This window comes from Equus caballus, chromosome 24 (assembly GCF_041296265.1).
Source record: "Equus caballus isolate H_3958 breed thoroughbred chromosome 24, TB-T2T, whole genome shotgun sequence".
Classification (NCBI taxonomy): Eukaryota; Metazoa; Chordata; class Mammalia; order Perissodactyla; family Equidae; genus Equus; species Equus caballus.
In genome coordinates, this window is record NC_091707.1 from 50,548,649 (window position 1) to 50,571,376 (window position 22,728).

General features: G+C 40.1%; 1 protein-coding gene across 5 annotated transcripts in view; it reads right to left on the reverse strand.

The window, feature by feature from the left end:
• DICER1 (dicer 1, ribonuclease III) overlaps positions 1-22,728 on the reverse strand; it is a 70,198-nt gene that overhangs the window by 25,825 nt on the left and 21,645 nt on the right. For 3 of the 5 annotated variants that reach the window (XM_023628332.2, XM_023628333.2, XM_023628334.2), the window contains 10 exons: positions 20,987-21,175; positions 20,196-20,358; positions 18,578-18,708; positions 17,471-17,605; positions 16,862-17,022; positions 13,867-14,035; positions 12,132-12,604; positions 4,542-4,674; positions 3,053-3,295; positions 2,312-2,466 (listed from right to left, as the gene is read on the reverse strand). In XM_023628332.2, coding sequence (XP_023484100.2) covers positions 2,312-2,466; positions 3,053-3,295; positions 4,542-4,674; positions 12,132-12,604; positions 13,867-14,035; positions 16,862-17,022; positions 17,471-17,605; positions 18,578-18,708; positions 20,196-20,358; positions 20,987-21,130 — 1,907 coding nt within the window. In that variant the 5' untranslated portion in view covers positions 21,131-21,175. Of the gene's footprint in view, positions 1-2,311; positions 2,467-3,052; positions 3,296-4,541; positions 4,675-12,127; positions 12,605-13,866; positions 14,036-16,861; positions 17,023-17,470; positions 17,606-18,577; positions 18,709-20,195; positions 20,359-20,986; positions 21,176-22,728 lie in introns of those variants that run through there. The other 2 variants (XM_070249792.1, XM_070249793.1) reach the window with 2 other exon arrangements.

Here is a 22,728-nt window from a genome sequence, read left to right on the forward strand (position 1 = left end):
AACCCAGCGCTTGAAATACAGCAAGGGCAGCTAGGGAACTAAATTTTTTTTTTAATTAAAATTGAAATTTGAATTTAAATAGCCATATATGTTTAGTGCTGTCATATTGGGCAGAAAATATTGTTCTGAATCCGTTAACTGAACACATTGCCAGTGTTTGCTCCTTAATCTTGCACTTGCCAGCAACTACTGGGGCCTGTGTAAGGAAGGCATGAGAAGAGGGCAGAAGGACAACCCAGTACTGATACAAAGGAGGGCATTAGAACAGGACTACCCAGCAGCAGCACAAGGAGAGTGCTGCAGCATGGCAAAAAGCTGGCTCCAAGGGAACTGAGGCCGAGTAAGGAGGGTGCTGGGACAGGCAGGCAACTCAGTGAAGGCCAGAACCCATGCAAGGAGGGCACTGGACTGGAGCAGCCCTGCAAGGGCAGCACCTGAACAATTAGGGTGCCCAAACATGGTGGCAGCCCTGCAGAGCAGGGAGACTGGCTACATACAGGGACACTGACCATAAAAGTAATTATTTTGAGCATGACGGGAGTTAGATTTCTCACTATTGAAAAAGCCAGGAACAAAGACGAAAAAGAAGAAAGCCAGAACAAACCCTCTGGTGTCATCCTAAAAAGGACAACAGATAAGTAGTCAGGTACAGAAACAGATGTAGATATAAATGTGTGTGTGAATATATATAGATGTAGATGCATAAATCTATTTCCTAGCTGTCTACTAAAGAGCCTGGTAGCAGCAACACTCCTCCGGCAATGAATACACCTAGTGGTCAGATCTTGGTTTCTAAACACCACCCATTCTCCACTAAGAGAAATCAGGGCCTTTTGGAGAAACAGGCTATCTAGGCTAGGGCAGGGAAAATAGGAGTTGAGTCTAGAACATTTTAGTGTGCCATAAAATAAGGCAGTGTGCAAAGAATAATGGTGACATGTTAAAAAGACACAGAAGCTACCTGGAAGCGGCTCCCACTGGCCAAATTTGAGACAATTTTAACATCAAAATAAATGACAAATGATAGTAACAGATTATAACCCACTGAATAAGATAGGAATCCATTAGTTAACATTGGATAAAAAAATAAAAGGAACAAATAAATGGAGAAAAAAGAAAGTTCTTCTTTACAGTAGAATGCCAACTAATAAATGCAGAAAGCTTAATGAAATTAGAAAATCATTTTGCAGACATCACACTAATAATCAATTCAGGCAAGAAATATCAATGGATAATTAAACTAATGGGTCAAACTGGGAAGAGGAATAAATTTTATATAGTCTCAAAGTTTCCCCCCATGAAATATTCACAAATTGTAAAGGGGGAACAAAGGAAACTATAAAAGAGAAAGCTGGCAGACCTTACGTAAGGGATCAAGTCACCATCAGCACCAGTAAGAGCACAAACTGACACTGAGCGCACCAGACAAGACGGAATGAGAAGAACACAGCATCACTTCAGTGATACGCTGACCAAAAATGCATAACCTGGGCTAACAAAGAGAAAATATCAGATAAACCCAAACTGAGAGACAGACTACAAAATGACTGGTCTGTAATCTTCAGAAGTTTCAGGGACGAAAGTCAAGGAAAGGGTGAAGAATGGTTCCAGGTTGAAGGAAACTAAAGAGATGAGAAAAAATGGGTACAACTCATGACTCTGGACTGGACCCTTCCACTCCGCAGAACATTCTTATGAAACATGAACGGGTCTCTCTCAGCGAAGCGGACAGGGGAGTTCTTTGTTTCAAAACAAAAAGTGAAAAAGAAAATCTCATGTTTGCCATTCCTTTATTTTGCCTCTGCATGAAATTTATCTGATACAAAATCTAGGTACGTCTCTGCTTTTCTTAGTTCTTAGAAATGTTATTACCAATTCAGGACAAAGTAACTTAAAAACACACTCAAGAACACAAGTTAATTTATCATAATCTTACACTGTTGCTAATGGAAAATTCAACATCCCCCAACAGTTACGGCACAAAACAACAAATTTTGGGAATCAGAAAAAAATTTGTGAGCATTGTAAAATTAAATTAAATCTAATTAAAACAAGCATGGTTTCATCATGTCAGCCTTGCCAATAAGAACTAAACATTTATTACTGCACAACACTGTTTTTACCTTTAGACCAAAAAAAACACGAACGGAAAAAAGCAACTTCTTTTCTTTCTCACATCAAAATATTACAACCCATAAATGAAAACACTGGTGATGGTTTGCAAAAGGCAAACAATAATACAATGCTTCCAGGGTTCGACTTAAGTCTGCAATGCTCACAGGTTTTCCAGGCAGATGGTGTGATACCCTACCTATTGATGTGTCCAATGGCCGTGTTGACTGTGACTCGCGGGCCACCATCCTCGGGCCTCAACACGTACGGTGGGAAAACGTCATCATCATCTACAACAGGCTCAATGTCAGTCTCACCAGTATCAACTGACTTGGAACATTTGTTTCTCAAGATCTGAACAATTTAAAAACAGAATTTATGATGAGAATAAAGGTCTTCTTTGCCATACGTTAGACGTCTGCCTCTATACCTACAGAAAAAGCTCTCTTGACATGAAACATCTCTCTCCTAAACTCACTTCAATACTCCAAAGTCACCTGCTGCAGAAAATTTCTCCCAACGCATCCTTCCCAGCTCCAATCACGTGGAGACACTCGCCATACAGGTGTAAGGTGTACACAGTACCAAACCTACACACACACACGTGACTGCCAGCCTTTCAGAGTACAGAGTCTTTGTCATCATTCTCAAATCACTCGACAACTCAAGCAACCGACTATTACCTCACTGTCCACACTAACAGCACACTTCACTTCCTGGACATTCTTCCTCAATAATCCATATGACCATTTTCACAGCTATTTTATCGTGAGCTTTCAAATACTTTGTAAAATACTGCTGGCTGTTTGTAAATATTCTCGACTTTTCTATAAGGTACACGTCACACACCCCTCTTGAGACTATTCTCTGTAGATAAAAGCTTTTATCTATTTCTAGGCAAATAGAAAATAAAGATAGCATATTAATTTTTAAATCTTACCTTTTCAATAGCTTTGTACGTTTTAAGGTCTTCTTCAAAACTCTTTATTTTGTCCGTATCTGCTAACATTATATAATTAGAGATCGGTGCCCTTGCCCTTCCCTTAGATTGAACATAGGATCGATACTCTGTGGGCAAATCAAAACGAACCACCAAGTTGCACTTTGGGATATCAACACCCTCTTCCACAATACTTGTTGCAATAAGCAGGTTGGTCTCATGTGCTCGAAATTTCCTAAGTACCTGAAAAAAAATCCACCAAGAAAAGCAATTCTAAGAAATTTTCCAAAGAAAACAATATAGTAGAAATAAGTGACAATTGTCATTTCTGATGCATGCTCTGGGCATGCAAAATCTTTAAGGCCAGGCTAAAGAAGATGACAACATCATAGAAAACTCAAGATGCATAAACACATCGGCAAAGAAACTGATTTAATGATAATTTTCAACTGAATGTGACCGGAAAAATCAAGGTGCCTTTCTACTCTAAGAAGGACCCAGGTACAAGTCGCAGAAAGCCTTCAGGCTAAAGGGGCTGACTTCTTACTGACCACAAAAGAATCTAATCAACAAAGTGAACAAATGAATCCACTTCTGGAGTCCTATTGACATTATGACCCTCCATATGACACCCTATGTCTATGAGAGGTGCCAACATATCTCCAAAGATGTCCAAACTTACTAACATCCCCCAATCACTTGGAATTAAAAATTACAAGCAAGCTGTAACTTATTTTCTGGCATCCTGGGACATTTTCAATTTAAGGAAATCAGAATTGATTAAAAAATGAAGTGAAAACTTGTTTCATACTAGATTTAAAATATCATTTACCAAACCAAAATAAAGTTAAATAATAAAGTTGATTTTTAAACAAATCCAGACTCTGGCTATTGAACCCCTCAAACGTGGAGCATCAGAAAGCTGCAACATAGAAAATAACTTCAATATGAATCATTCTGCTACTTTGTAAGTTCAATAACAAACTTTAAATAAGTTTTCGTTTGCAAGCCAGAAGACTATATTAGGTTTTAGCCTTAAAAACAATGAAAAAAGTTAAACCAACATCTTTAAAATATAGTGTTATTTTTATAGTATTCAACCAAGGTAGAACTTTAAATAGAAAACGAAACACTTTCTAGGAAAAGATTTCAGTTTGTGGCCTCTGAGTTATACAGAGTCAGTGGGAGTTACGCTTACACAAGCTTTGATTTTCTCTGAAATGTAGTTGTGTGCCATCAGTCCAATAAAGGAAAATGAAATGGTTGATAATTATGACACAAAACTGACTTACCAAACAGTTATTCTAATTCTGAACACGTGATTCCTTACACAGCTAGCTCACAGGAGACAGCTAGTCAACGTATGAACAAGTATTCTGTATTACAAAAAAACGCTGAGGAACTACGAAGAAAGGGAGCTCCTAGGGGTGGAGTTTGTCTGTATATGCTCTGAAAATTGTTATCGTACAATTCTTTTAACTCGAGTTACCTCTTCCTGTTTTCTGAATTCTGCTTCCATCTGTTTGTTCCGAGGCTGATTCTTTCCGATGCCATGTCCAGTTATAAAATTGCTGCTGATGTAAGCCAGCTCTGGATCTTGTTTGCCAGCTTCCTTTATCAATCTAAGAAAATTATACACATTTGGAAGTTAAGCACTGCTGAGGGAAAAAAATTTAAACTTTTGTTTGTAAGGTCTCCCTTAAAATGATAATACATGCATTTTTTGCCACATACCTAACAAAATGGTCTCGGTATTTTTTTCCCAACCAGCTTAAACAGAGATCATTGCCGCTCTTCCCTGCTCAGATCTGCGGCCCAAACACTAACACCAAGCACAGGGCTGACTTACATTGATGAATGAAATGCTCACAGCCCCTCAACCTTCCTAACTGGGCAGTGCTGACTAAATAGAAATGTGGCCCAGGAGGGGACAGGGCTAGGCAGAGAGAAACACAGATTCCTCACACATCTTGGCTTTAGGCCAGGACTTCTAACGACAAAAGCCACACACGCTTCTCTAAAAGTTGGAGCACGTCTCTAAATGCACACACAACTTGTGCAGCAGGCACGCCCTTCTCTCCACGGTCACTCTCATACAGAGTATGTACCAAACGCCCTGACGCCAAAGGGAGAATTCCCACAGCAAAGGAAACCTCACTCTCCCTCTACATGCAGTAAGAGATTCTAGCTGTGCGTGAAAAGAAGCCTGGTTACTTCTTTTAGTCTTACCCCAACACCCTGAATCACGGGAAGCAGAGTTCTAGGGAAAGAAACGTCACCTCTATTGGTAAGATCTCCCCTCCCACCACTTTCCTGTCCCCAGGCCACTGACCACAGTTCTATCTAACACTAGCCTGAGCTCCTGGCCTAGCAATGCCAGACAGCCCCCACCCCATCCTGCCCTGAAGGAGAAGCGGCTCCCGACTCGTTCCCCTTCCTGCCTGCTCCTCTGTATTGAGGCAGAATGCTGGCAACCTAAAGCCGGCTCCCAGCTAAGAGTTGGGAAAGAGCTCCGGGGTGGATCATGTTACCCAGGTACGGAGGGTGAACAGTTAGTGCTGCCATTACAGCTATTTTGGAAATATCCACGTTCAAAAACTCAGCACACAGGATAAATGGTTCCACACCTGCCATGAGTGATTCCATATGGTTCTTCTGAAGTCATATAGCATAGTATAAATTCCTAATAGAAAATCGCATTTTTAAGTCAAATCATTCTTTTTTAAATACATTAAACAGACTAATATCAAAGAACTTGAAGAAACCTTGAGTGGCCATCTAGCATATCTTCTTGCCTCCCAATCAGCAAAACACGTGCACATGTAAGGTTAGTTTGAGAGTCTGTTCTACAATTCAAGTACTTAAAACGTCCAGAATCAGAACTTCCTTCATATGTTCCAAGCTTTGTTCAATTATTATAATAAACTTATGATGTCAGTAACAGAAAGCAGTGTTACAAGCAAATAGCACGCCAAAAAACCTAAAATATGAAATTATCTTAGAAATAATTTGTACTTCCAAATTTTAGCTTATGTAAATAGGCACCAATTTGAATGTAACAGAAATGCCTTTCAAGTTACTCCTAATTAGGCAAAGAATGTATTTTACTTTGCCAAAAGGATCTGGCAGACTTCAGTTAGCTGAGAAACGGAAGCAGAGCGGATTTATTTCTCCTTAATGAAACCCACAGCAACATGCAGAGAACAGAAGCAGTAGCAGGCACATAAACAAGCAAAGCCTCTTGTAAACAACAATTAAATGCTATATACCTATGACTAGTAAGGATAGTCCTAGTGCTGCTTCGCAGGCAGCGAATACTAGTAAGATAATGGGCATTGCTGATAGCGTTTAGAGAGAACTTTATTTCTCTGTCAGATCAGTTTAAGCACTGCCTAATCACGTGCCCACGACGAAGAGTGAGGCTTCCCGAGAAAGAAGATGCAGTCCCTGGCTGTCGGGAGCTGACGAGGGAGCGACACCAACTGCTCCTGGAGCTCCTGGGACCACAGGGCTGGTGGGGCAAAGGCTGGTTTCTTTTCATTTCTACAGTGAGTCTAGGGGAGCTGCTCCACAAGTGAGCTGTGTGATAAACCACACTGTTCTCCAGTGCACGGAGCTTCTCAAACTAGCTGTAGCGAAGAACTGGTTATTTTCTTGCTAATTTCAAATCCATCAAAAACCAAATTAACCATTTAGAAAATGAAACTAAAAAAGCATCAAAATCCAGGCACCAACTGTATTACATTCAGCAGACAAAAGCTACTGTCCAAACTAAGAGTTTCTAGATGCTTACCCTCAGCGTCTGTGCCTAACTCTCTGCAGCTGGCACGGCCCACAGCTGACGCTGGGTGTAAATGCACACTGCCTCCCCAACTACATCGAAAATGGCATGGCCCAAAACAGGAAACATGGACGCCCGATTCAGAAAACTAGCAGATTACTACCAAAACTTGTGATTTGATTAAATGTGGTAATTTACACAGCTAACCCTAAAGGAAAAAAAATTCAAATAGACAAGCATCATTTGAAATCTCTGCCAGGTACCAAAGTATGCTATCAACAACACCTTTAATAGTATCCTTCCTACTTATATTTTCTTGTCAATGTGAGAAAAATCAAATGCAATTCCTCTATAATCTTACCAAAAGACTATTGCTGATATTATAGTATACTGATACTGTATCCCCCGAATGTGTGCATAAAGAACCCAAGAAATTAGCACCTACTGTGTGTCAGGTGATAAGACAGGCATTTATATATACATTGTCTCTTATTAACAACCCAATAAGAGGTGGAGGTATTACTACTACTTTACAGATGAAGATGCTCAGTCTTTAAAAACTTAAATAACTTTCGCAAAATATACATCTAAAAGTGGGTAGAAATAAAAGGATCCAGGGCTCCTTGGAGAAATGGCTGACTCTATGGCTAGAGCAGGGAAAATACAAGAACCTTGAACATCTCGTGGCACCAAAAAGTAAAGAAGTGCTCAAAAAGCAAAAGGATGAGAGTATGCCAAAGGGACACAGGAGCTAACCTCAAAGAGCTCCCAGGGCCCAAGGAGGAACAATTTGAACAACAAAGTCAATAACCTAGTATTAGTTTATAACCCAAAGTATAAACTAAACAAACAGGAGACCATACTGATAAAAGAACATGATTCAGTAAATATAAATAGATAGATAGGGGCCAGCCCTGTGGCCGAGTGGTTAAGTTCACTTGCTCTGCTTCGGAGGCCCAGGGTTTTGCTGGTTGGGACCCTGGGTGCAGACATGGCACCGCTCGTCAGGCCATGTTGAGGCGGCGTCCCACATGCCACAACTAGAAGGACCCACATCTAAAAATACACAACTACGTACTGGGGGGATTTGGGGAGAAAAAGCAGGAAAAAAAAAAAAAAGTTTGGCAACAGTTGTTAGCTCAGGTGCCAATCTTAAAAAAAAAAAAAAAAAAAAAAGGGCCAGCCCAGTGGCACAGCAGTTTGGCAGCATGGGGTTCACCGGTTCGGATCCCGGGTGCGGACATGGCACCACGTGTCAAGCCATGCTGTGGCAGGTATCCCACATATAAAGTAGAGGAAGATGGGCATGGATGTGAGCTCAGGGCCAGTCTTCCTCAGCAAAAAGAGGAGGATTGGCAGCAGATGTTAGCTCAGGGCTAATCTTCCTCAAAAAAAAAAAAAAGATAGATAGATAAATAGGATAAAAGAGGCAAGTTTTCCTTACAAAGAATTCCACTAATACACACAGATACATCGCTCTCCAGGAATGGAGCTTAATCTCTCCCTCTCAGGATAAGCCAGACTTGGTGACTCATTCCAAAGAACACAGGAAGGAAAGGGAAAAACAGTAACTTCACAGCAGAGAAACCAGGCAAACACTGTCAGGGCCAGGTGGCAAGGTCTAATATCACCACTGATACGTCATGTCGATACTATGAATCCCTGGGGACGAGAAGGGTACTTCAGCCCTGTGGATTCTTCCAAATCCCACTACCCCAGTCTACTCCTGAGAAAACACGAGACAAATTGAAACTGAGAGACGTCCTAATAAGATACCTGACCAGGACGCCTAAAGACCGCCCAGGCCACGAAACGCAAGCAACGACCGAGAAACTAATAGCCCAGAGGAGACCAGGGAGACATACCGACTACACGCAATACAGGACTTTGGATTAAAAAGAGGACATTAATGGAGAAACTGGTAAAATTCAAATAAACGCTGGAGTTTAGTTAACAGTAATACATCAATGTTAGTTTCTTGGTTGTGACAAATGCACCAGGATAACCTAAGATCTTATCATCATAAGAGATGCGGGAAACCAGAGGGCGGTCAAGGGCAACTCTGGACTATTTTGCAACTTTCCTGTAAACCTAAAATTATCTCCAAATAAAAAGTTATTAGGAAAAAAAAGGGGGGAGTAGAGGTAGGGTGTGAACCCAGGTTTGTCCAACGCCAACGTCACAACACTAGTGAACGACACAGCGAGAGGGCACTGGACCTGGAGGGCGGAGGGTGTTTCCAACCACTTGGTAGCTGTGTCATTTGGGAGGGTCACAAACTGAGTCTTAGTTTCCTCATCTATAATATAGGAAAAATCTCTACCTTACTCCTTTGTGGAGTGTTGTGACATTTAAAAAAATATATATAGGTAAATTAAAAACCATAAAGCCCTCTGCATATAAGGCAAAGGAAAACAATAAACCTAAGACTATATACGATCCAACATTTTATATAGAAGTAGCTGTTATTTTTTTTGTTAGGAGAGCAGAAAACTCCCCGTGTATTACAATAGCTTACACTCCCATGAAACTTCACTGAAGAAGGGGTTTTCCTCCCATTAAATTGATGGAAGGAAAGAATCTGGATTTCTGGAAGTTTTTCTAAGCTTATTAAAAAGCTTACTGAAACAAGACCTCTATTGTATATTTAATTAGTTGCCCATAAAGTCAGCTCTCAAACTGCTCCAGATTCATCCTCCAACACTAAACTCCAGCCACATTTTATGAAAGTTGATCACAATTAATCTGATCCTCAAAGTCAACAGAAAGTAACTGATTGATTTTTGATAAACCTTAAAAAAACATACAGAGAAGAATGGAAAGGAAGAAAAGAAACTCCATTCCTCCTCTTCAAGGCCCAGAACATTTATTTAATTCTTAAACCATCCTGTATGGGGGCAGGGAATATGTCTATAACGAGCTTAGCACTGCGCCAATACGCAACTTTTCTGACCCCTGAAATGCCTTTCCCCCATTCTAAGAAATGGTCCCGACAGTCATGCTCCCTGGTCTGTCTCCTGGCAGTCTTCCACCGGAAAGCACAGGGCCGTGTTCAGTGACGCTCAGGGCATTATGATTGTAGAGAGAACTGGAAACTAGGAGGCAGGATATCAGGATTCTAGAATTGTCTCTGCCATTGACTAGCAATTTAACTCAGGGCAAATCACTTTTCCTCCTGAGGCCCCTTCGCATTTTTATAAAAATAAGTTGTTGGATTAGGTAGTCAGAGAAGCCCCTTTCCAATCTTAAACTTGTGATTCCAGTGTAATTCACCACCTAAAGTTATTTTAGTCTGTATTCATCATAAGGATCAGGCCCAAGGACCAGGAAAATTACAAGACTGAACACCGCCAGATGACTACCCCAGAGTCCAATTTCTCGTTACTCAAGTAGGTTTTCAAAGCCCCAAAACAGTCAGAAGCAGTTTAGAAAAAAAATCTCAAATTGCCTCAGGAAACAAAGCTTAATTTCTCCTCCGAGATCACTACTTGCAGAAAAGGCTCTTAGTGATCAACTTTGCCAATTAATGGATCTCGTAGAAAATCAGATGGTCTGAAGTATAAAATAAGGGCGCTTTTTTTGCCCTTATAAAAAATAGAGCATCTAGCCACAAACCAAAAGGACCATACATTAAGTGACCACCGGACACAAATGTGAGGTCTAGCTCTTTGGCTAGGTCTGCATTCAGGAAACATAAACTTCTGTCAAAGGAGGGGGAGGGATGGAAATCCACAACCTAATTTGGATTCATTATCACCTTTGCCAATATTCTCGGAATTCTTCCCTAACACTTTTATTCTCTTCTGATTCAGAAAATTTTAATATGTGGTCTATGAACCAATCCAAACTGCAAATCCAGTTGTTCTAAACTTTTTCCGCTGCAAACTTGAATAAACATTTGTTAAGGAAAAAAAGCTAACATAAAAAAACTAGACACAGGGGCTGGCCTGGTGGCGTAGCAGTTAAGTGCACACATTCCACTTTGGTGGCCCGGGGTTCGCAGGTTCAGATCCCAGGAACGGACATGGCACCACTTGGCAAGCCATGCTGTAGTAGGCGTCCCACATATAAAGTAGAAGAAGATGGGCACAGACGTTAGCTCAGAGTCAGTCTTCCTCAGCAAAAAGAGGAGGATTGGCAGCAGATGTTAGCTCAGGGCTAACCTTCCTCAAAAAAAAAAAAAAAACCCCACAACTAGACACAAAGATAAACAAACACATGGACAAAGAGAACTATTTAGTGGTTACCAGGGGGAAGGAGGGAGGCGGGTGGGCACAAAGGGTGAAGGGGCGCACCTATACTGTGACTGACAAACAATAACGTACAGATGAAATTTCACAAGGTTGTACACTATCATAACCTCAATTAAAAAAAAAAACACTAGCTGGGGCCGGCCCGGTGGCACAGTAGTTAAGTTCACACGTTCCACGTCTCGGCGGCCTGGGGTTCGCCGGTTCGGATCCCGGGTGCAGACATGGCACCGCTTGGCACGCCATGCTGTGGCAGGCGACCCATGTATAAAGTAGAGGAAGATGGGCACGAATGTTAGCTCAGGGCCAGGCTTCCTTAGCAAAAAAGAGGAGGACTGGCAGTAGTTAGCTCAGGGCTAATCTTCCTCAACAAAAAGAAACAACTAGCCATAATAATACCCAGATGAAATTTATCCTAAGATTTCCTGAAGGAGAAAGCTTGGTGTGAAACGCTTAATGCAATGCCTAACACACAGTCACAGCTGAGTAAATATCTGAACTGAATCTAACAACTGAATACAAAACAAGAGATGCTTTACTTTAATCTAACTTAGTTCATCTATCCTTGCTCTCTATTTTAGATGGATTAGAATAGATTAGCATCCTTTAAGAAAAAATCTGGGCCAGTCGCGTGGCTGAGTAGTTAAGTTCGCGGACTCTGCTTTGGTGGCCTGGGATTGGCCAGTTCAGATCCTGGGGGTGGACCTACATACCGCTCATCAAGCCACGCTGTGGCAGCATCCCACACAGGAACTAGAATGACCTACAACTAGGATATACAACTATGCACTGGGGCTTTGGGGAGGGAAAAAAAAAAGACAAGACTCTCAGTCATGTCAAATCTAGCCTTTTGGAAAAGCTATTGCATACGTAAACGTCCTTTCTGTGAACCCCAGCACAGCATTACACTTGAATTATGATAGTGCCGAGTGAAGGACACTTACATAACCCTTCCGCTAGCTCTTAATGCTACTACAGCACATCACTTCACAAAACAGAAAGCTGCCTTGTTCTACTGCAGAAAAAAGCGTTAATCTTAGAGATTTACCTGTTTAAGACAACTGCTGTATATCTTCTTTCAACAAAAATAATTCCGCATAAAATATTGGTAAATGGAGAAGGAAAATTTGTCTCTGGCTTCTCCTTTTCTTCAATTTCTTCATCCTCATCATCATCCTCAGAATCACTCCAAGACACATAATTATCCTGATTCCTATTATTATACCACTCAACGCTCTCAAACTGCTGTCGCTCATATGGTTTATATTTGCGTAAGATTTCAAGCAGTTTTATGACTTTCGGAGTTACAAATTTCAGGTCAAGTGAGGCAGGTGAGAAGTGCTCTTCACAGAGTGCGTGGATCTTCCTCAGGAAAGTGTCTGTAAACAGTAGGAATTTCCTGTGCAGCTCCTCCTGTTCATGTTTGATGTACTTCTGTAGCTCTCTTACCATCATTCCAGCCACTTTATCAGCACACCAGGGTCCCAGAACCACCAATACCGCACGACAGTCTGACAGGATCTACAAAAAAACGTAAAGAGCCAAATGCTAAACAATAACCATGTAGCATTTTCATATGGGGTTTAATCGGGATTTAAGCTGTCTTCAATCTGGCCCTTCAAAATAAATGTATCCTACTAATATAAACACTGAGGTTAATTCTCCAAGGTTGGGGAGAGAGGCCAGTGGCCTTTTCAAGCTCTACTTTTTCATATATATGTGCCCAGAACCATCCTTTTGTTTTCAGCAAAAACAATCGAATAACAGAAATTAAAAGATGCAATTGTATAAGGTTAATAAAACTTACTTTTAGATCTGTGATTAGTTAGAAGTACAACTGAGTCACTGACTTCCAGGTAAATATGCAAGAAATTATGTAGAGGAGTAATTTTACTTTAGGTATCAAAGAGGAGGAAGACAATTTTCCTTGAACTTTATCTACATCCAGAGTGCCGGGACCTACAACCCTAGCTCAGAGCAGAATGGAAATCCAAAGCGAGGCTAAAACTGAGGAATCGCCAGTTCTGCAGGCAAGTAAAAGGGTTGACTATGGACTTAATGAGAATTCAAGGGCAGAGGAGAGTCTGGGCATTGCTGCTCCAGAAAAAATCAGCAGGAGAGAAATTAAGCCTCAGACTCAATACAGTGTTAACATTGACAAACGGGTGCAAAGTCCTACAATAACAGCTCCCAAGTTTTAATGCATCAAGATAATTGGAATGCTTGTCAAATCTCAGACAGCTGGACCCCACCCCAGAGCTTCCGACACAGGTCAAGGGTGGGGTCCACAATGTGCATTTCTAACAAGTCCCAGAGGAATGCTGATGCTGCTGATCTGCAGTCCACACTTTAAGGACCACTGTCCTAAGGGATCTCTTCTCAAAGCTGTACCACTCAGGGAGGACAGGCTCATATCTACTTATATACAAGAAAACAGCAGAGGCATTTGTCTAGCCCGAGGGTTTGAGCAGGAACTAACCCATCTGACCAAGAAGAAGAAAAAAAGGACTCACTCTTTATACTTAAATAACCATACCATAAATCCTAACTCATCTCCTTAAATCTGGGAGGTCTATACTTTATAATATAAATCTCTGTCAGGTCACAGTAAACTCTACCCCATATGAAACGTTCAACGAAAAATGTCCAAAGACATAAGAAGGCAAGGCCTTAAACTAAAATCTACAGAAAGTAGCCTCATTAGAAGCATATTTTTATTTCAATATTAAAAATAAACAGAAACCTTTTATTATACTTTCTATACTTCCTTTGTATATGCTTACCTGTTTAGAAATTAAAGTAGAATCTCTTTCTTTTGAATGTACAGATATGTTACAGTCATTGATGAAATTAAGTGCTTCTTCTAACTCCATCAGCAGTCTTTCATAAAGCCCACTTCTGTCAGTAAATGGTCCACAGTCTACCACAATCTCACATGGCTGAGAAGTGTATCTTTAACATAGAAACAAAAGTTGTCAATACCACAATACATTCACTACAGCATTATGATCCATTACATAGCCAAACCAAAAAAAACTTCCTATTTTCAGTCTGCATACCTCCCTGGGACACAGGCAGGTCACAACCAGCCTTCCTAAAGTGGCACTCTGTGCTGTGTTTGCCTGTTAGGTCTCAAGGAATGACTGCTTAAGGCTGACAATCAAAGAATTTTGTGACTTTTCTGATTTCATTATCATCCCAGGTTTTCTGTTTTGTTTTTCAGATTCAGACTTCCATCTCTTGTCCCATTAGGCATCAGGCAGAATGAGGAACAATGTCAGTCAAAATACTCAAGAAACTCAATAATGATTACTTCTCAGAAGCAGAAACAGGGATGGGGGACAGATCATAGAGGAAAAGTATTATTAAATTTATCCATTTCCATACTATTGGAAACTTTTAGCATTTGCACATATTAATTTTATTTTTAACGTATTTTTAACAAGTCCTTGTAAGGAAAGCTCTCCCAACTTTCAATCCATTATGATATCATTCCTTGGATCTGTCATGCCTTCCATGAACTATGACAATGAGCGTGGCACATAATATTCTAATTAATACAATGATTAACTAAAGAAAAAAATACAGTAAAGACATATTTAAATACTATAGTTTTCATTACTCTCAGCTGGAATTTATACTTTAAGAGTCACGTTTAGAGAACTAGGTAACGCCAAATTCAACACGTTACTGATCAGTTTTACTGAAATGCTCTAACACCTCTCCTGCTCCTGAAGACCTCCAGTACTGCCGGGCTGGCAACCTGATTCAGGCCAGATAAAGCAAAAGCACAGCCTTGGACTTGTACGTCACAGACGGTGTGGGCCCAGGGAAGTCAGAAACAGCATGTCCTAAGGGCGACGGGACTGGTCTTTCATTTGGCATTTGGATACCTAAGTTCCATGAATCAAAAATATTACCTTTTCTTCCCATGCTACAAAGACAGCTTTTCCCAAATTCCTACCAAATGACAGGCGCACTGCAAGGTGTTTTCCATGTGTAAATGTAACTGACCATCAAAGAATCCCCGAAACGACTGTCAACACCATTTTAAAGGTTCAGGGACAGTAAATGACTCACTTGAAGTCACACAGCTCAAATGAGTGGAGCCAGCATTCAAAACCAACGTCTGAGTTAATTCCATAAGCCAAGAAGTCACTCTTCTCTGTTTATTATAACTGTTCCAAGAACTACCACTTGGTACTCGTTAGCCTTGTTAAAGACTATATCTAATAAGGATATAAGGGTATTTTAATAGGAATCAAAGTAATTACATTTATTTTAAAACCTAAGTTATATAGGTTCCCTTCCACTAACTTAAATCAAAAAGGTTGTGTATGTGCTATGTGTGCATTTTAAGGAAACTCAAAATAGCAACTTCCTCAAAAGGAGACAAACCTAGAAATCATAAACAACACCTTTCTCAGAAATTTACACCATTTTCAAAACTACAGGTTGCTTCCAATTATTTTAAAGCACACTGTAAAACATTGAATTCTCTACACAACTTAATGTTCTTTCAAAGCATCATGTGGGACATTTAGGTCAGAAAAACAAAGCACACACATTGACAGAAAAGGACACAAATTTACTGTCCAAACTCCCAGTCCCTGTCAACATCAGCAAACAGAAAAGGCTGACGCTAATGCAATATTCTGTCCAGGCAGAAACACTTCCATCTGCTCCTTTCTGTGGAAACAACCTTAGGTTCCTATATTCACGGGTAACTGTCCTGATAAAGGATTCTTAGTCTTGCTCATTCTTTCTAACAGCTGTTTGTTCACTTAAACAGGTACCACCTGCAAGGCACCTTGAAAGAGCCTCAGGCTTAAAATCAGTTATGGCTAGTCTCCTTAAAGCTGAGTCAATCATAGTGCACACCTGTCCAAGACCACCACGTCAATCCTACAGCACACCTGTCCAAGACCATCAAGTCAATCGTAGAGCACACCTGTCCAAGACCACCACGTCAATCGTACAGCACACCTGTCCAAGACCACCAAGTCAATCATAGAGCACACCTGTCCAAGACCACCACCTCAATTGTACAGCACACCTGCCCAAGACCACCAAGTCAATCGCAGAGCACACCTGCCCAAGACCACCAAGTCAATCGCAGAGCACACCTGCCCAAGACCACCAAGTCAATCGCAGAGCACACCTGCCCAAGACCACCAAGTCAATTGCAGAGCACACCTGCCCAAGACCACCAAGTCAATCACAGAGCACACCTGCCCAAGACCACCAAGTCAATCGTAGAGCACACCTGTCCAAGACCACCAAGTCAATCGTAGAGTATACATGCCCAAGACCATCAAGTCAATCGTAGAGCATACCTGTCCAAGACCACCACATCAATCGTAGAGTATACCTGTCCAAGACCATCAAGTCAATCCTAAGTATACCTGTCCAAGACCATCAAGTCAATCATAGAGTATATCTGTCCAAAACCACCAAGTCAATTGTAGAGCATATCTGCCCAAGACCACCATGTTAATCGTAGAGTATACCTGTCCAAGACCACCACGTCAATCGTAGAGTATACCTGTCCAAGACCACCACGTCAATCATAGAGCATACCTGTCCAAGACCACCATGGCAATCATAAAGTATACCTGTCCAAGACCATCAAGTCAATTGTAGAGCATACCTGTCCAAAACCACCAAGTCAACTGTAGAGCGTATCTGTCCAAGACCACCATGTCAATCGTAGGGCATACCTGTACAAGACCACCACGTCACATGTAGTGCATACCTCCAGTCAATTGTAGTGCATACCTGTCCAAGACCACCAGGTCAGTTGCAGTTTCAGCATTACTCTTAAGAATTTTCTCCAGTTTCTGAATCTTTTCTTCCAATTCCTCTGGATCACACTTCCCATTTAAAATGGAAGCAGTTAGTCCCAAAATACGAGGACATGATGGACAATTTTCACAGAGCTAACATAATAAAAGATACTGACAGTAAGGAATTCATTTCGCAAGGTCATAACAAAAGAGACATTACCATATTAAAACAGGTCAAAAAGACTGACAATACTAAAAATATTGCTTATGGAATTATTGTAGCTCGTTTAAAAGATCTGTTTATCAAAAAGTCACATTTAAATACGCTATGGCAGATTATTATGTAATTCATTCATGACAAATTACATAATTCATTTATTTATGTTTAAAATTTTACTATAGATTTAGATATTATAGATTATTTATTATACTTTATTATTATATAGATTACAGATTTAAAGGAACATTAATATTTATTTTTCATACTCTGGAACCACATTCACAAAATTGGTAACTAATGCTATTGTTTTTGATATATAAAAATACTGCTTGTACTTAGTAATTTGATCTGAATTAAGACTGACAAAATCTAAAAACTTACCTTCATAATTTCTCGGTAGGGGTGATCTAGGATTGCAAGATGACACTCATCAAACACCAAGAGGTTAATGTCTGACAGTGATAAGTAATCATTTTTCAAAACATTCAAGGCGACATAGCAAGTCATAACAAGAACCTAAAACAAAACTGATATCAGCACACAAAACATGCCATTCACCTGCCTAGACGCACTTACATGAAATCACATTACAGAACCACTGCATTGTAGGTCAGGATTAAGAAATTCATTAGTCAAAATTTAAAAATTCTAAACATATGGAAGCTCATATGTTGGAATCAAGAAGTAGAGTTAGGAAAATGTGGAAACAGACCATGACAAAAAACTCTTGATGATGGAGACCATGTTTTATGATAAATCTACTAAATCTCTTTCAGGTTTTCAGGTTTCTACAGCCTATTTTGACTGATGAGACCTGTCAATTTAATCAAATCACAAAACAATTCACACTGTTTTTTCCTTTTTTTTCCCCTTGAACCAACTGGTTTCCTGGAAGAAGACACAAACCGAATGTTCTTCTTACAGCTTGTCACTCTGTGGACATTTACGTGCTTTATTAAAGAGGACTTAAGGCAGTCTGTGAGACACACCAGTAGACTGCGGACTGCTTAAGGTGAGGAAGCATCTCTTCACCACTCCAGATCCACCAACATCGACCCACAAAAGGCCCTCAACGCATGCTGGCTAGACGGAAACGTGTAAGTTAGAGGAAGTCTGCGTCAAAGACCAAAGATCTCAACTAAGGAACCTCTCCAGTTTCAAGACATTTGACTCAAGGGTAAATTTTCCGAAAGCAGGTTATCTACAAGCTGGAAACAGGTTGTGGAAATTTGTGTTTTTCAAGCAAGTAAATCATATGGTAAAGGTGATTCTTTTCCATGAAGTAAGAGCAACATAAATCAATCATTTATTTGGTTTAGGATGAGCTAAAGTGAGAAAGAGCATATCAGGGCTGGTTTGTAGGCTGACAAGGCACAGGAAAGTAGAGTTTTCAATCCTAACTCAGATAACCAAGGCCACAGGTCATCTTATAAACCACGTCAACGACCTACAGGAATTTATGAAGTGAAGTTTCTCTACAAGTCTTACCTGGTGCTTAGTAAACTCTTGGTTCCATTTCTCTTTTGTCCAAGATGCATTGACTTCTAGGTTTGAGTATTCCCCAACCTTGAGATCCGAATGCGTTCTGACAGCTGACACTTGCTGAGCAACCTGGTTGGCTGATTACAAACATAGTGCTCCATGTAAATATGAGAAATCCTAGCCAGTTGGCTCTCTGGACTACTAATGATTAAGAAAGTTAAGGAAATCCTTATTATTACATATTACACCTAATCATCAATTTTTTTTGATAGCCAATTTAAAATATTTCCAAGGTTATCCTCCAAAATGCACTTACTAGACTTACCACCTGCCTCTGTCCTTCAGAGAACCTTACGCCACCTTCCTCCTCTGCAGCTGATTGTCACCAACCTAAGATGGTAACTCCTAGGCTGGAATGGTAACCCCTCCAGATCCACCCCTCCTGTTTTCTTCAATAAAATTAGATCATTTCACTAAAAAGTTAAGACAGTCTAATACGTATTTAAAGCACATGAGAACATCACATGCTGAGACAATCTAAAAAAAAGGAGAGGGGCAACACGATTATATTAGTACCCCAGCGGCTCAGGTTCACATGGTACGCTTTTTATCTTAGTATACAATCCCAAACACATAAAAACCAGTATCTTAAACTCTTACTGAATATTTAACTTGTAAGACGTATCTAACTTTGTTTCTACAACTGGTATAGCAAAACCATAAATCAAAAAGCTACCTATCTCATAATCAAACACCTTTTGACATACTTTGTGAAGCTAAAATGTCAAAAACAAAATAACTCTGGGCCAGCCACACTGCCTGGTGGTTAAGTCTGGCAGGCCCCCCTTTGGCGGCTGTGTTTGTGGGTTCAGATCCTGCGTGTAGACCTACACCACTCGTCAGCCACGCTGTGATGGCAACCCACATACAATGTAGGGGAAGATTGGCACAGATGTTAGCTCAGGACTAATCTTCCTCAAGCAAAAAAAAAGGAAGATTTGGGGGCCGGTCCCGTGGCTGAGTAGTTAAGTTTGTGTGCACCACTGCAGGCGGCCCAGTGTTTCATTAGTTCGAATCCTGAGCACAGACATGGCACCGCTCATTGACTGACGCTGGGGCGGCATCCCACATGCCACGGCTGGAGGGACCCACAACTAGGAATATACAACTATGTACTGGGAGGCTTTGAGGAGAAAAAGGAAAAACATAAAATCTAAAAAAAAAAAAGAGGAAGATTTGACAACAGACGTTAGCTCAGGGCTAATCTTCCTCAGCAAAAAAAAAAGAAAGAAAGAAAAAGAAAACAAAACAACTGCAACAACTCAGATTAGATTATGTTCCCAAAGTAAAGAAATGCAGAATAAGAATTAGATGCCATTACATTTAAGAGAAAAGCTTAAGTTTAATACCTGAGAAATAAAATGGTTAATATTTAAGAGAAATAGCATAAAGTTAAGAAATAAAACAAAATGATATTTCTCCTATCAGAGCTTCAACAAGCACCTTACTCATCAAACTCTCTAAACTTTCATAATTTAACTTAATACCCAAAGGAAAAATATGCTTAATCATAAAATCTCATCCAATTTCCTGCACACAATTTGAGAAAAGAATTTTTCGTTACCAGAGTTGACCAAGAACACCGTCCTTTTCCCACTTCTGCTGAAGGCGCCCCTGATCTGGTAGGACAGCTCTTTCGTGAGTAGTACTGCGATAAACGTCTTCCCTGAGCCAGTGTTTAAACAGACTATGGTGTTATGATCCAGAGCCGCTTCAAGCAGTTCAACCTAAAGACACAGTGGGAAGAAAGATTACACACTTCTTAACGAAGTACCAAACTCAGAAAACTGGATTTTGTTCTAATTGAGGAGATTTCATTTTTTCTAAAATCTTCCTCCAATAAATTTCCCAAAAAACATACTTTCCATATCTTTATATAAGAATTATAATCCAGGCATTAAAATGCCTGTTATATTTAGCTGTGTTGTGTAAACAGCCTTGAAATGGCGTTTACAATTTCTGTAAGACTTATTTTGCATGGACAGAATACTTCTTTAGAGTGAAATGAATGACTAAATTCACAGAAACTGTGGTTCTGCCAGTTCAGGACTGTTCAATCGAATCTCAATTCCGACACATCTCATGAGGACAGACACATCCAAATGGACATTAAGGGACAGTGAGGTTTCAGAGGGAAAAAAGTAAGAAACTTCACAAATAAAACTATCAAATCAATTACCCAGCAGATGTTAGGGAAGAAAAAGACTACTAAGAACAAAAGTATTTGGCATGAGAAAATTAATCAGAAGAGGAAAGCTTGAAAAGGTAAATGAGTTTTATATAAATTGTGTCAACTCTCTGCTAATTTACTCTATTTTAGTGAAAATGCTCCAGTATTAGTGTTCTCATTAGTACCTGATATTTTCTTGGCGTATAAATGTTATCATGAATTGCTTCTTGTTGCCATGGCAGTCCAAAGAAAGGACCCATTGGTGAGGAAGCAGGGGTCATGAGCTGCAGGCCTGCCATGCTGAGGGGTTGCAAAGCAGGGCTTTTCATTCATCCAGTGTTTCTTTCATTGCATTTTTGTTCTAGCACAGCTTACTACAAAAGGGAAAAAGAATACCATTACACAACCATGCAGGGTTAAAAACAAAAGAGAGTACAGAAACAAGAGAAACATCAGAATATCATTCCTATGGGCCTTTTCAAACTCTCCCTATAATTGTTTCAGCTTTTTCTTGATCTAAGAGGATCATTTTAAAAGTCAAGCATTCTATCCTCTCCACCCCAGCAATTCCACACCTAGAAACTTGTCTAAACGAAGTAGACAGCTGCACGAAGATAAGTACATGAACATTTATTGCATTATTACTTAAGAACAAAAAACAACTTTAAAGTGTATTAATAAAATTAGCTAAGTAAATTATGGTATAGCTATGTAAGGGACTACTCTGACTCCATTAAGATAATACATATCTATATTTACCAACACAGAACCACGTCCACAATATACCTTTAAAAGAAAATATGTATAGAATGATGCCTTATTAAATATATAGGTATATATATAAAACAGGTAAATACATACATCAATAGATTTCAAACATTCTTCATAAATTCTATGATGCTATTATTCATAAAATAATAAGACAATGTAAGGAAGGCACTTAGCACTGTGCCTGCACACAGGTAAGATTCAAATGCCTGCCATCATTTTGTCATTGTATCAAAAGACCATAAACACGGAAGGTCTTTTTCTCAATTGACAACCCATCACAGTTGCACAGCTCACCAGCTATTTAAATACATACCTCTAAAACTAGACATATCCCAGACAAACTACAACAAAGCTCACCATTCCCGGAAACGGAAGTTTCTTCACGGTATCTAAGCACTCTTCTGTATTTCATGCATTCTTTTTTAAATAGAAATTTGATAACATAAAATAAAATAAAAACTGAGTGTTTTTAAAATTCCTAATCTGCAGACAGGGGGTTAGGGTCTCAAATCTCTACATGAAAGGCCGTCATTAGCTTTCCTGACTGTCAGCAGAATTTACTTGCCCCACAGTAAATGGAATTTTCTCCCTTGTACTGCTTCGGAGTGTTCATTGTTATCACTCTATGAAACTGGAAAGAAAGAATCCCACTCTTTGTTCCTTGACAACAAAAACTTGGATTCTCCTGACATGTTAAATTTATACCCATGGTACAACACGGTGCCTTTAAGTTGCTGCATCTAATCCAACAAGAAGTGTCCAGTATAGAGCCTTTGATGCAGAGGCGTAATACCAAATTCTGATTTCAGAGATTAATTCAGGTAACAAGAATTCAACATCCAGCTAACACAGGTGCAATCTCAACTAAGTGGTACAGGAGCCAACGGCTGCAGGAGCCAAGGGCCTTGGCAAGGCAGGCGGCCCGGGGACCAGGCAGGTTGTAATTCTCATTACCCTCTCCGAGGAAGACGGCAGGCACAGCACTCCAGAGTACAGTATGAAAGCCCATCACATTAGTACTTCCCCTGGATCCGACAAAACTGTGTTCTCCATGAGAATTAATCTGCTCAGTCTCTGCTGAACCAGAGCCCAACAGCCATTCCTCTTACTACACACTTAGCATCCACTTTCTCAGTTCCGCAGGCCCACAGGATGC